The 15803-nt window shown below is 39.6% G+C and overlaps 1 protein-coding gene across 1 annotated transcript in view; it reads right to left on the reverse strand.

The window, feature by feature from the left end:
- LOC117523174 (tetratricopeptide repeat protein 27-like) overlaps window positions 1-15803 on the reverse strand; it is a 136062-nt gene that overhangs the window by 36105 nt on the left and 84154 nt on the right. The window contains exon 7 of the mRNA XM_034184617.1: window positions 11907-12072. Coding sequence (XP_034040508.1) covers window positions 11907-12072 — 166 coding nt within the window. The remainder of the gene's footprint in view (window positions 1-11906; window positions 12073-15803) is intronic.

Genomic DNA, 15803 nt, shown 5'->3' on the forward strand with positions numbered 1-15803 from the left:
CTTTGTTCCCTTCACTCTCATGCACACTGAAGCCCACTCCAATCACCACTCCTTCTTCCTTGGGTACACTCTCTACCACCTCAACCAACTCACTCCAAAAATTTTTCTTCTCCATCTCACAAGCCATATGCCCTGATGACATTCATCATCACCCTTTCAGCTTCTAGCTTCATACCTGTCATGTACTCCTTCACCTCCAACACAATCTTCATGTACTGTTCCTTCAGAATTACACAACACCTTTTCTCATGCTACCTATACCATGACAGAACAGTTTGAACCCACCAGTGATGCTCCTGGCCTTACTTCCTTTCGACTTGGTTGCTTGTATACATATCATGTCCATCTTTCTCCTCTACATCGTACCAGCTAGTGCTCTCTCTTTGTCAGCCATACTACCAACATTCAAAGTTCCAACTCTCACTTCCACATTTCTAATTTTCCTCCACTCCTGCTGTATCTAACATGTCCTGCATCTCTTCTTCACATTACAGTAGCAGTCATTGCATATGAAATGTGTGTGTGCACGTATATTGTGGGCCCAATACCAAAAATCCCAAATATTAGGTTCATACACCAGAGTTTCTTCCAGCAAAATCCAAAAAGTGGGACATGACACTGCAGTTTTCAATTTATGAATGTTCAAAGAACAGTTAAAAAAAATTCCAATGCTGCTGCCTGATGCACCGAGCCTTTATTGAAGTAAACGGAATGCTGTTCTGAAAGTATTCTGTGATGACATTATTTTAATGCTGAAAGTATCCTGAATGAGAAACCTTGGCTCAATGTGGACCAACCTTCAAAATGCCCTTTTTTGGGGGCCCTTATTAGTCATTAAGAACAGCGTTAATGTCAATGAAATTTCATTTGCGTGTGGGCCAAAAATCTTTTTCAAATCATCATTCCTTCCTGTTGAAATATAATATTTATGGTGCCCCAATATCAGTACCTGAATACCAAGTGCTTACAGTCTACATGCTGTATGTACATAATGTACACATTTGTGGCATTATCATATAATAAATGCCTGCAAACAATCCTAAAACACACTGACAGATTGAAAGTTTCAACAGGATTGTCTGTGCTGGAAATTGTGAAGCAACTTTAATTCTTGTTTCATCATTTGCTGAGAGAGAATAGTTGTGAAGTCCAGTAGTTATGGGAGGACCGATGATAGCAAGAATGTGCTCCAATGATACTCAGCACACATCCTTCTGTCTGGGCCATTTCAGATTATTAGCATTATGCCGTGACAATATCTCTACATCGTCATTAGTCTAATATTGAAACCTGAGGTGATATTTTCAAAGGAAGGAATGCTGTTTGAAAATAAATTTGGCTGACAAGTAGAAGACAGGATGTGATGAAATCAAAATTAGAATAAAATTAAATGCTCTGTAGGTCTGCCATGTTTTTATTATTATATTTATATATATATATATATATATATATATATATATATATATATATATATATATATATATATATATATATATATATATTTATTTATTCTTGCTATTCATTTTAACTTCTTAAGTCTGTTTTTATTTGTTTTATTGTTGTTATGTTATTGTGGTTTTTCTACGGACTACTCAAATGAAATTGCCCAAGTTGTTGAATGATTGACTGCTTGACCCCTTTACCCATATGTGGGCTGTGGGGACACACACACACACACAAGCCGTTTATATATATATATATATATATATATATATATATATATATATACATATATACACACATATACATCTATACACACATATACACACACAGTGAGGAAAATAAGTATTCGAACACCCTGCGATTTTGCAAGTTCTCCCACTTAGAAATCATGGAGGGATCTGAAATTTTGTCCACTGTGAGAGACAATCTTTAAAAAAAAAAATAAATAAAATTAAAAAAAAAAAAAATCCAGAAATCACAATGTATGATTTTTTTTTATAATTTATTTGTATGTTACTGCTGCAAATAAGTATTTGAAGACCTGTGAAAATCAATGTTAATATTTGGTACAGTAGCCTTTGTTTGCAATTACAGAGGTCAAATGTTTCCTGTAGTTCTTGACCAAGTTTGCACACACTGCATCAGGGATTTTGGTCCACTCCTCCATACAGATCTTCTACAAATCTTTCAGGTTTGGCGTTTCAGCTCCCTCCAAAGATTTTCTATTGAGTTCAGGTCTGGAGACCGGCCAGGCCACTCCAGGACCTTGACATGCTTCTTACGGAGCCCCCAGATCATGATGTTTCCACCCACTTGCTTCACGGTTGGGATAGTTTTCTTGGGGCTGTTCTCATCCTCTAAACATGGTAAGTGGAGTTGATTCCAAAAAGCTCTATTCTGGTCTCATCTGACCACATGACCTTCTCCCATGCCTCCTCTGGATCATCCAGATGGTCACTGGTGAACTTCATGTGCTGGCTTGAGCAGGGGGACCTTGCTGCCCTGCAGGATTTTAAACCATGACAGCATCATGTGTTACTAATGTAATCTTTGTGACTGTGGTCCCAGCTCTCTTCAGGTCATTGACCAGGTCCTCCTGTGTAGTTCTGAGCTTTCTCAGAATCATCCTTACCCCACAAAGTGAGATCTTGCATGGAAGGAGACCGAGGGAGACTGACAGTCATCTTGTGTTTCTTCCACTTTCTAATAAATAATCATAACACTTGTTGTCTTCTACCAAGCTGCTTGCCTGTTGTCCTGTAGTCCATCCCAGCCTTGTGCAGGTCTACAGTTTTGTCCCTTGTGTCTTTAGACAGCTCTTTGGTCTTGGCTATGGTGGACAGGTTGGAGTGTGATTGATTGAGTGTGTGAACAGGTGTCTTTTATACAGGTAACAAGTTCAAACAGGTGCAATGAATACATGTAAAGAGTGCAGAATAAGAGGGCTTCTTAAATAAAAATTAACAGGTCTGTGAGAGCCAGAATTCTTGCTGGTTGGTAGGTGTTCAAATACTTATTTGCGGCAGTAACATACAAATAAATTATTAAAAAAAATCAAACATTGTGATTTCCGGATTTTTTTTTTAGATTGTGTCTCTCACAGTGGACATGCACCTAAAGCCTGGTTCACACGACAGGATTTTAAATTATCTTTAGGTTTCCAAAACCTGAGAGACCACACACGTGAAGATAAAAAATCATGGATCCAACAGGTTTGGTCATACAGTGTGTGGTGTTCAGCCACACGGTCGTAAGAACAACACCACCACACACGAACAGATTTCACACACAACATTTACAGTTCAGACAGGAAATCTCCCAAAATCTCTCGAGATTAAACGTGACTTCAGAGTAAACAAACAGAGGTACTTTGTGGACTATTTAAAACAGAGGGGAAAAAACGATACAAAAAGAAAAAGAAAAGGCGTTCTTTAAAGGAGTGGAGACAGCGCGACCACCGGACTTTCTGGTAAGTCAGAACAGCTGTTTTGATTTTATTTTCTGCTCTGTGCGTCCATCACCTCGCTTTCTGATTGGCTGAACGTCACATTCAGCAGGCTGTGAGCTTGTTTTGGTCGAAGCACACAACACACACTGCGATATTGGGCCAAAAAAATCCAACATGTTGAATATCCCCGATTTGTGTTCAGAGCACTCCTGACGTCCTTCCGAGCAGATCAGAGTCCTCTTAACACACCACACATGGCAGGAATATCTGATAAGATTATCTTTAGCGTCATCACGATTGTCGGGGCATCCTTAAGATTGTCGGAAGGGGAAGATCAGGTCCGATATCGGCCTAATTATCCTGCCGTGTGAACCCGGCTTAAGATGAAAATTTCAGACCCCTCCATGATTTCTAAGTGGGAGAACTTGCAAAACCGCAGGGTGTTCAAATACTTATTTTCCTATATATATATATATATATATATATATATATATATATATATATATATATAGACTCTGGATAGCTATTTCTGTATTAAAGTTATATCATCGCAGGATACTTTCAAAACCACCTCTTTCTTTGGTCTTCAGTGTTTACAGTGCTTTGCACATCATAAACCCTCTGTGTTTATATTCATGAAGGCATCTCTCTTTGGAAATGACATGTGTACCTCCTCCAGTGTGTTCTTGATCCAGCTAGATTTTGTGATAACACTTTTCTTCACCAATGTGGTCTTTCATGCCTTTTGGTATTTAACTTGCCAATACACCACTTTATTTTAAAAATATGCCAAATTATTCAACTTGGCCTCTCCTAAAGCTTCTGCTCTCTCTCTCTCTGACAGGTTTACTTTATATTATTTATTTATTTATTTATTTTTAAGCATAATTATCGTCTCCTTCCCTTGCATTGACTCAGTGAGTTTGAATGAATAGTTGCCAAATGAAAATGCAACAATTGGAATCAATTCCAGACCTCTGCTTAATCTGCCATGGAATAACGAGGAAACAGGCCACACCTGGCATAAATCCAGTCATCTGTCAATTGTCCAATTATGTAAGGCCTCTAAAAATGAACAGATAATTTCAAAATATTGAATGCCTTTATGGTTCATGTGGTAATTTTGACAAATACTCTGAATTACAAACACGTCTTGATGGCATCATTCCACCTGCACTAATGGAGGCAACAACAAATTGTGTCACTATCCAAATACGTAGGTGCCTGATTGTATATCACCATTCTGTTGGCAAATAATTATAAAATATGAAAGCACTGGGCTCATCCACAGGCTGCTCCAGTTTGAAGGAGTTATAAAAAGAACAGTTAGTATGAGGGCAAAACTTTCTACAAAGAAGAAATGTATTATTTTCTCTAAAACACTCTCAGGGCTTAAATGTGTTCTTTATAGTTCTTTTTTTTCTCCATTTTGCTATTTTCTTACAGTACTACATGACAAAAACATAACATTGGCCTAAAGGCGTTATGTCCCCTATCACAGAAATGTGTGTAGTCCCATACCTATTTGTGAGTGGGCATTGTAATAGAGGGTAGTTTTCAAATTTTTAATGGAGAAATTACATTCAGAGAAAAAAAGGCAGCCGGGAATAATTTGTAAGTCACGATTTTATTGGTTTGGAAATAGTGTGGGAAAGATGTGGAAGTTTGAGTGAAAAGGGGCATAAAGGCTACAGTGTTCAAGTAGGAACTGAACTGAGATTTTCAAGGGATGCAGCCTTGCTGCTATTTAAATCACTGGAAATTTATAGAGGTCAGTGTTCATCGTACACAGAGACACAATTTTTGGCTCTGTAACCTTCAAATCTATTTGAAGGCCACTCATCAAAATGATCTGAAGGCCATTCATCAAAACTATGTGCAAGGCCATTCATCATCAAACATGACCGAGGCCTTGAAGAGATGTAGCCTTGTTCCCAATTTGGTAAAACTGTGTTATTCCTTTGAAGTTATTGGGAATACAGTGTTGCGGATATTTTTGACCTTATGACCTTCAATATTTAGTCAAAGTTAGTCATCATTGAACTTGACCTAGACCTTCAAGTGATGCATTTCTGCTGTGCATTTGGTAAAATTATCACATCCACGAAAGGTTTTAGGGAGCAGTGTTTGAAACGGAAGGACGGACACCATTTCTATGTCCCTCGGTCGGGGTGACGAGACAAAGAGTGCTTTGCTATGAGATAACTACAACTAAATCAAAATGGAAAGTACAACTTTATAGTGTTGGAGATATGAGACAGCATATGCATTTTGAATGTTTAAGTCCACAATTAATAACAATTAAGTCATATGGTCATTTCATTTAATTTTACCTTTATTTAACCTGGTTAGCCCCATTGAGATCGAGATCTCTTTTGCAAGGGAGACCTGGGCAATTATAAAGTTTCCAATTCACCTAACCTGCATGTTTTAAATGTGAGAGGAAACCGGAGCACCCGGAGGAAACCCACGGAAACAGGGAGAACATGTAAACTCCACACAGAAAGGCCACAGGTGGGAATCACTCCCATGATCTTCTTGCTGTGAGGCATCAGTGCTAACCACTAAGCCACCGTGCTGCCAAACTGCTGCCAAACCACGAAGCCACCGTGCCGCTGTCATGACTGATTAAAATTGCACAAATCAGCAAAGAAATACTATGCACCATGCTTAGTGACAACTTGTAATCATACCACCCTGCTGAAATTTCACAAACTGAAAACAATTACCTATAACAAAACAAAACCATCAGATCTGAAATCTATGAAGAATTGAGAGAGGAGAAGCATTCTGAATAGGCAAATCCCTAATTACACTAATTACAGTAGCTTATAAGATCATCAGTAATTAAAATTTCTCAAATCTGGGAAGAAGTTCATATGCCATCCTTACATCTGTCAAATAGAACTATCAGATCTGAAATCCATCAAGAATTGAAAAAGAAGAAGCATTTTGGGGGGGGGGGGGGGGGGGTGTGATGTGGATGACAGACAGCTGACAGATGCCTCGCGATTGCATAAGGTCATCCTGGCCGGAAGGCCAGGATGAGGCCAGGATGACTTAATATAGTAATATTAAGACATTCTGAAAGCTTCTCATTCTCCTTGAAAAAAATGCATTACGAGATCAAGACTGTGGTTTGTATGGCCTGACAATGCAATACTTGAGGAAAAAATAGTTATTTCATTTATCCCCCACTGGGCTGAAAGATATCTTTAAGATTAATTGCTAAAAATAATGCCACAGAAATTGCTCCAAGCATGAACCAAAGAATTAATATTGCTACAAGTTACAATGCAGTGGTGGGCATGCAATTACACAGATGTGAATACGTGAGGTTTTTCACTGAGTTATAAATTAACATGTGACTTCAACCCAAAAAGATTAATTGGCACGACAGGAAAAACACTTTGTCTTTTTAAATAATTATGTCTGCCGGGAATACTGTATATTAGAAAATCAATCCAATGCAATCTGCATGGCATCTTTCTAACCAACACTTTGGGTTCATTTTTCAGGTTCCCCATGCATGCAGCACTGAGAACAGGTATCTTCTTGAATAATTACAACTTAAACCTCACCAAATCTTTAATGTGTACCAGACGCTACAGTGAAAACCACTTCAAAGCTTCACTTTTGAAGAACCGCAAGTATGTGTTTACCCAAGTTAGAGACTGAGTGTTGACACTTTGCTCACTCAAAGATTTTCACATTTCAAATACTTTTTCAACGGATCAGTTTACAGGAAACAAACTGTAGATAAAAATGTGATCTTTCCATATTTGCAAAATAAGCGACACCTTCTACGCCCATGTCTTGTTTAGATTTGTGTTTTGAAATTCCAGGTGTGCACTTCAGGCTACCTGTCTGTCACTGGACAAGATACATCATCTGCATCATCCCAGTCCACCCAGCTGTAAATACTTACCGGACTTAGGAGGAGTAGTAACCTGCAATCGACTGGCATCCTAGTCTCACTGGCTTCACGCTATGGTATCTGGGCAAAAGCACTAGCCTGACAGGCACCAGGGCCTTTATAGGATTTACTTGTGATGAAAATAAGGGCAACCTTCTACACTCAGGGATACAAGCCAAGGAGTTAGCTATGGAGCTTTGGAGGAAATTGCAATGTGTGGATACTAGAAGGTAAAGAGACCAGTGTCCATCGTAGTTTTGTTTGTTTGTGGCTCTGTATTGAATGTCCGAGTGAATGGGTACGGAGTAGGGCTGAATGATTTTGGAAAATAATCTAATTGCGATTTTTCTCCTCAATATTGCGATTGAATATGCGATTATTTTTCCCCTTCTTATGCATTAAAAAACCACACACACGCACACACAACAGAATTAATGAATCCGTTTCATAATAAACATATTTTTTTAACGTGCAAACAACACAATGCAACACAACAACAATGCAAACAAACTGACTTTACTTGTTCAACTTTAGTTTTATGTAAGCCTATGTAGGTCTACTCTTTTTAAACACTGAACTTTAAACACTGAACCTTATAGATTTATAACAATCTATAAATAAATACAATTACAGGTATAAAACAAGTAAAGCTTACTGATCTCACCGTGGTGTTGCCTCATGAGGTAGCAACTGTAGCAAGGCAGGTTCTGCACAATACCTGACGCTGCGCTGCATCTTCATTTTTAAAGCCAAAATAATTCCACACAACTGACGTGCTGCCCCTCTTTGGTTCCAAACTTTGAGCTGTGTCCGCTTCTGTCGAGCCTGAAGCCATTGTACAACAGGTTAGCGCAGTACTACTGCTAACTACACGTTGTGGCTGCTTTCTTTGCTCAGCTTGCACTCAAATCTCGTGCGTTACGAAATCACGTTTCAAATTGCGTCCTTTGCAATTAGGAAATCTAGTTCTATGATATCGCGATATTATCGTAAATGCGATTAATCGTTCAGCCCTAGTCCAGAGTTCCATTTCACTCTGACAAGCCAAACAGATTGTGATGGATAAGAAGAACATCTGTGGTAGATGTCAAGATGAGGTCAGTGGGGATCAAGATTAAAAAATGTCCTAATCCTTTTGAAAGGTACACCCCATTACTTGTCAATTCATAGAGCATCCAAAAATATATGCCCCACCGCCAACCTTTTGTTAAGCCACTGTGACGAGAAACATAGAAAAGTCAGTCCACTGTTGGTCAAGAGTCAAATATCTATATTATATATAATAGCCAAGTGGCCTCTGTGTGTGTGTGTGTGCATGTGTAAGGCTTTGATCACGCAAAAAACTGGGGAGAGCTGATATTTGCCGTTTGGCATACTTATGTATTTTGGGTCAAGGGTGAACGCTGCAAAAATGGAAAGTTGATAGGACAAAGGATAGGATATTTTTGGAAAATTTAGCAATTTTAGCTAACCAATAAAAAATGGACGTTGTGCTGCAATGTACTATGGGAATTTGGAGTTTTAAATGTTATTGTGGTTCATATTAGTTTAACAGTGTTAGTGTTACTGATTTATTGTGTTTCTGTAGTTCAATTGGTTTAGTCACTTTAGATAAGTGTTATGTTACTTTTACCATCAGTACGTTAAGCGTCATGATGGCACCATGACTGAAATGACTACCATGACTACATGATTGTGTAGTGTTTTTAATGTCTTCTGCCATGTCTTGGTATGACTATTTATTTTGGGTCAAGGATGAACCCTACAAAAACAGAATGCTGATAGGACTAATATTTTTAGAGAAGCCAAGGATATTATCTAACAACAGTGAACAATGGATGTTGCTAACTACACATGCCATTCAAGCAGGAGGTGACAAATCATATTAATATTAAAAGTGTGAGTGCGGTGACTGATTTTATTTAGTAAGTTCAATGTAAGTACATAAAAAATACATGGATGACACAAGAAAGTGAAAACACTTATTTCCATTGTGGTCCATTCAAAAATCAAATTACAAAATAGAAGTAAAAATAAAATAATAACAACAATAAAGGATTACTAATTGAGCAAGCGAGGTTAATAATTTGCTTATATGGCTATGATATGTAAAAAACACACAAACTTGCGTTACTGCCCTACTCACTGCTAGAGTCCAGTACTGATCAATGAACCTTTGCAATTCACAAACACTGACCCTATCTGAAATTGTAGTAGTTTGTCCATATGGAATCATATGTTTCCACCTACCAGATGCAGAATAATCACCAACTCTGGATAATGCCATTCAGCTTGGTCGAGGTCATTCGTTTTTTAGATTAGATTAGGATTTTGAGCCAAAATAATATCTCAGTGTTATTAAGGGTAAAGATTTAAAGACTCCAGAATCTAGATTGTGGAATAAATCTAGCTGCTCTGAGACAAGTAACCTATTGAACTCTATCTTGCATAAAATTGTTTAGTCAATCAAGGAATTTTCAGGGGACACCAAGTTCAAGACGTCATACCTAACATCTGTCAATACAAATTGTCAAACCAATTCTTATATCAGGCTCCACATCTTACAGGAGAATTGACCCATGGGAACGATCTACGTTTGTAAAAATTTCAAGTCAATCATATTTGGAGACTGTATAGGAACCTTGACACTTGCATAAATTTGGTCCCTGCACTGGCACGCAATCTGGCATGCCAGAGAGTAATCTCATCGTAAACTGTTGTAAACTGTGCGTGAGTTGTGTGCAAGTGTGCATTTTTTTTTTTGAAATGTTCAAAATCTCTGGCATGCATTAATTTTGTTAACTAGATGTGAACATTGCACAATCTATTTGAAAACACTGTTTCAGGGCGAGTCAATGTGTCTCAATGCCGCAGCCCACCGCACCTGAACGATTATGACAAGATGTTATATCCACAATAAACACTTTTACAGATACATTATCAAACCCATAAGAAGGAATGACAATGCAACTGTCTTACCAAGCAATTATAATATAAATATTTTAAATAATTACCTTTTGAGACAATCCCAAATGCATTCTCCACCTCATGAAGCACAAGAGGAAAAACTGCAGCTGTAGATAATTTCTCTGTGATTCCGGGAGTGATAAGAGATGGTTTCATCAGTGAAATTCCGAGAACAAATGCGTCATCCTCTACGAAATAATTATTTTATATAACGCGGCATCCAGAGGCAAAAACTGTGGCATCCAGCGGGTCGCATTGGCATGACAAATTGTGCGGCAGTATGGGGATTAAATTTGTGCCAGTGTCACTGTAGCTTATGTTGTACCAGAATATGAGAGACATCTGTGACAACAATAAGAGTAAATGTGAGTGATGGCATGGGGGTGGGGGGTGTAGAAGACATTCATTTTTTAAACATGGTGGTAATGCTTCATGCAACAAGCAAAATTAATTTATATCAGTGCATTATTTATTTAAAATGCAAACAGAAGCTAAAGGCCTAATTAATGTAGGTGTACAAGGCACAAAGAACTCAGAGTAACTTTCTTCTTTTCAGTGTCAGTGTCTGGATGCATAGACTGCTTCAGTGTGCAGTTAAGCGTGTGCACCTCACTAAATATAAATAAATTAGCCATCCTCCTCCACTGCAGTTGTAGCTGTCCCACAATGTGCAAACATGTTGAGTGTCAAGTAGGGGCCTGTTCTTGAAGATCCAGCCCCTTCCTCATTCAGATCAATGTACAAGATCAGCTTTCAGTTGTCATGCATGTATGTATGTATGTATACAATTCCATCTTGTGGCTGTAGATGATAATGCCAGATATTTTTGACATAAGTCACTTCAAGATATAAGTGACAGGACTGGCCAAACAAGTATAAAAGTGTGAATTATAGACCAGCAAACATGATACACGCATTTTATCTGAGGTCTGGTCCAGGGTGGTTTACATCATGGACCCAAAGTGGATGCAACAAGAGGTAGATGCACATGCTCCCAAATCTGACCTCAACTATCCAAGGTAGAGGCCAAAATGAGAATGACATGTTAATAGCCAAAAACTATTTCAAAGAACAAAAATTCTAAATGTATCCCAATTTCGATAGTTCTTTAGAACCATTCGGTACTTTAATGTTTCCCATAATCTCCCTGCACTTCCCAGAATGCACTGTGATGCCAGCGGAGTTCCGGCATTTCAAAGCCATGTAAACAATGTCTAACAAGGATGTGGATGCCACCGATTCAGTGAGTTCACAAGCAATTATGATGATGACACGTTCTCTCAAGTTGAGAGGGTTATGTACTGTAGAAGAGGTGCAGCACCTGTAACGAACTTCTGCTGTGTATGTGCTGTCCATACTTCTCGAGGTGTTTACATTGTCCCCTAAACCGGAATTCTATTGCAACCAACCTCTCGCATAAGTCATGGACTGCGAGACGGCGCAAGATTCACAACTGCGAAACAGCGGATGGCATTGTGAGTTATTGTGTCAAGTCTGGCCACCAAATAAACTGAGGTATTCACATTGTCCCCTCCACCTGGGTTAAGGAAATGAAAAAAACAAAACAAAACAAAAAAAATGTCCAGAGATGTCCAGAGATCTCCTACAATATCATCAGTGGCAGTCATTCACCTCTATGTCTTTGTAGTTTTCCCTGAGGTCCATGAGTCGGTGGTAGGCCTTGATGACTTCAGTAAAGTCCCCAATGTCAGTGCTCACGGCGATGTAGTTCTCCCAGATCTGCCAGTGTTCATAGTTGCACTTCAGGGCTTCCTGCAGGGTACGGAAGGCTTTTTTCCTGTCAGTCACATTAACAGGAGGAAAAAGGAGAAAATAATCTGTTCGTTATCAGCCAGTGAGCACACAAAAACAAGACATGTAATGTGGCACACCTGCTTACCACAGTTACATTCATATTCCTTTCAATATTCTGTCAAGGATGTTTAATAGGCAGGAAGCAATGCTGCTGTCACAACACAACCAAAAACACCTGGGGGGGGGGGGGGGGGGGGGCACTTAAAAACCCAATGGTTGGTGTTTCTGCTGATTTGGGACGACAGCTAACCAGGTATTAACAGAGCTTCGCCACTTTGCTTTTCAATTTCAGGCCTGAAAGCATCTAAAACTGTTCTGACCAAAGGCTGAGAAACACACGGGACCTACTTCTGCTTTCACACAGCCTCCTGTGCGGAGGGGTGAGCAGCACATTTCTAAAACAGACCATCTGATACCGATCAGACACCAGACAACAGACAAGCACCGCCCAGAATCCAAGTGCAAAGGAAGCATCTAGTCTCTGCATACATGTTCATGTTAGATGTGTCTTAACTTGGAGACAGCTTTTTCACCAATAAATTTAGTGTGAGACCATTTACAATTTGCTTGAAATTAAGCAAGACTCCATTTTGTGCACACTGGACAGCGTGATGTGCTGCTGTAATCACGTAGCAAAAAGCACTAAGAGGATCGGCTGACTGCAGGTGCAGTAATAAGCAGAAAATTTACATTAAGCTGAAATTGAACTCCGAGGCAGCTAATGAAAGTGTTTCCATTTGCTGTTCCAAACACCTGTAGTATTTCAGCATTCCATACAATTAGTCCAGGCTTTCAGGATTACAGGAATGTGCAACGTGTCTACCACAGTGGGGGCCAGAAACTTGGTATCTACACATAAATACACTATCCTATGTACGTGAACTCATTAGTGACCATCAAGACTGAAAGTTTTCTTATGTTTTTCAAAAGCAAGCACTTCAATTGCATTTCAAGGACAGATTTTGTTGTTATAATAAACACTTGCATGTTAGATATGAGAAGACTATAAATTCCTCCTACATTGTAATTATTTACGATACAGAACATTAAGGTTTTGTGCAGCATTACCTTTGTACAAGGGGCCTATTAGTAAAATACAAAATGAGCAGCTACCATTGATTGTTAATACTGGGATTTTGAGTAAGCCTAAACATACTCGGCATGCGAGTGATTGAGTAGACAGACTGATTAGATGGCAGACGAGTCCATCCACTTCAGTTTGTAAACATCGTGCCATTGTGCAAGTCTCCAAATTAAATGAATGAGAACTGATTAGGTTCTGTTTATGTTGATGCACCAAATAAACACTAAAAGCCAGTTTATTTTGCTTATGAAATATACCATACGAGGTCTGTGAGAAAAGTATCCAACCTTTTTATTTTTTTCAAAAACTATATGGATTTGAATCATGTGCGCTTGCATCAGACAAGCTTGAACCTTCGTGCGCATGCGTGAGTTTTTTCACGCCTGTCAGTTGCGTCATTTGCCTGTGGGCAGGCTTTGAGTGAGCACTGGTTCACCCCCTCGTCAGATTTTTATTGTCAGTGAAATGGCTGAGATTCGCGCGTCGGGATGCAGCCGCTCACAGCTGCTGGACAAACAACACCTCCGTGTTGGAAGTCTCACAGGACAAGTTGGAACATGCACAGCTGTTAAACAATTTCTCGGATACTCACTCGACTGAAAAGCCATCGAAAGCCGTTTGAATCTTACGAATGGTGTCCAACACGGAGGTGTTTTTTTGTTGAGCGTTTTTTTTGTTGAGTGCGTCAGCTCCGTGCCGACGCGCGAAATCCTCCGCATGTCTTTCATTACAAAATCTCCTGTAACAGTGGAATGTGCCGCAAAAGTGCTATATAGCTCTCTTGCCATTTCTGTGGTAGTCACACGATGTCCCGGATCAACACAGCGTTCAGTTTAGAAATGATCTGGTCGTTCCTGTCCGTCGATGGCCGCTCTGTGCGCCGCGCGCCCTCCGCTGCTGTGGGCCGTCTTTAAAAAGGTTTTAACACTCCTTAATCCGTGTAACGCCGAAAGAATCTTCACCGAAATCCATCTGAATCTTTCGAATGGTTTCCAACTGGCTGTCTCTAACAGTTTCTGAAAAAAAATTTCATGGAGCAAAGCGGCAGCCTCTCAGCCATTTCCCTGACAATAAAAATCCGACGAGGGGGGTGGACCAGTGCTCACTCAAAGCCTGCCCACAGGCGAATGACACAACCGACAGGCGTGAAAAAACTCACGCATGTGCACGAAGGTTCAAGCTTGTCTGATGCAAGCGCACATGATTCAAATCCATATAGTTTTTGAAAAAAATAAAAAGGTTGGATAGTTTTCTCACAGACCTCGTATACTACCTGCGCATAATGCTGGACATATTTATGCCCATTCAAGAGAATAATCTTATAACATGCATGATAAAAATATTTTCATTTATATAGCGCCAAATCACAACAGAGTTGCCTCAAGGTGCTTCACACAAGTAAGGTCTAACCTTACTAACCCCCCAGAGCAGCAGTGGTAAGGAAAAACTCCCTCTGTGGAAGAAACCTCAAGCAGACCAGACTCAAAGGGTCTGGTCTGCTTGACCATTGTGAATTAAAAAATTCACAAAACGAATATACAGGAAATGCTGTTGGTGCACAGGACAGGAGGGTCTCCAGCACAAATACCACACCCATCTCTGGATGGAGCTGCACCTTAAACAGAGAGAAAAAAACAGAACCAGGCATCAGAAAGACAAGAAATACAGTATAATTTGTCAGCATTAAACAACAAGAAAAACAGGAAATACTAAGGTGATCGCTGGCCACTAGCCCTAAGCTTCACTAAAAGACCCAGAATTTAGATAAAGTTGAATCCGCGGCACGCTCTGTTTCTTAATGAAATGAATTAAAAGAGTAAAATGTGTAGAACTATACTATGCCAGTATGCTAGCCATACGAAAGGGAAAATAAGTGCATCTTAAGTCTGGACTTCTCCACAGAATCTGACTGTTTTATTGATGCAGGGAGATCATTCCACAGAACAGGGGCACTATAAGAGAAAGCCCTGTGACCCCCGCAGACTTCTTATTCACCCTAGGGACACAAAGTAGTCCTGCACCCTGAGAACACAAAGCCCGTGCTGGAACGTAAGATTTAATTAGGTCAGCTAGGTAGGGAGGTGCCAGTCCGTGAACAATTTTATTGACTAGTAGCAGAACCTTAAAATCTGATCTCACTGGGACAGGAAGCCAGTGAAGGGATGCCAAAATGGGTGTAATGTGGTCAAACTTTCTGCTTCGTGTCAAACGTTTGGCTGCAGCATTTTGAACCAATTGGAGACCCCTAATGCTGGACTGCGGTAAACCAGAAAATAGAACATTGCAGTAGTCCAATCTAGAAGAGATAAACGCATGGATCAGGGTCTCAGCATCAGCCATAGACAGGATGGGGCAAATCTTCGCTATATTTTGCAGGTGGAAGAAAGATATATAGGAAGAAACATTTATTAAAAATATTTATTTATTTCATTTCCACACCCGTGGTCTTGTGCATAGACTATATGTATACATCCGTGATGTCAGCCATAGGTTTTTTTTTTTTGTTTTTTTTTGAAGAGCTGGTTTGAAACTCAATTGGAGCGATTCCAAAGGTTGCCATCTTGGTAATACCTTACTCCGCCTAACTCCTGACCAACCCATGAATGGATAAATAGCTAGAGCGTGGGCAA

The sequence above is a fragment of the Thalassophryne amazonica genome, chromosome 13, assembly GCF_902500255.1.
Source record: "Thalassophryne amazonica chromosome 13, fThaAma1.1, whole genome shotgun sequence".
NCBI classification, from domain to species: Eukaryota; Metazoa; Chordata; class Actinopteri; order Batrachoidiformes; family Batrachoididae; genus Thalassophryne; species Thalassophryne amazonica.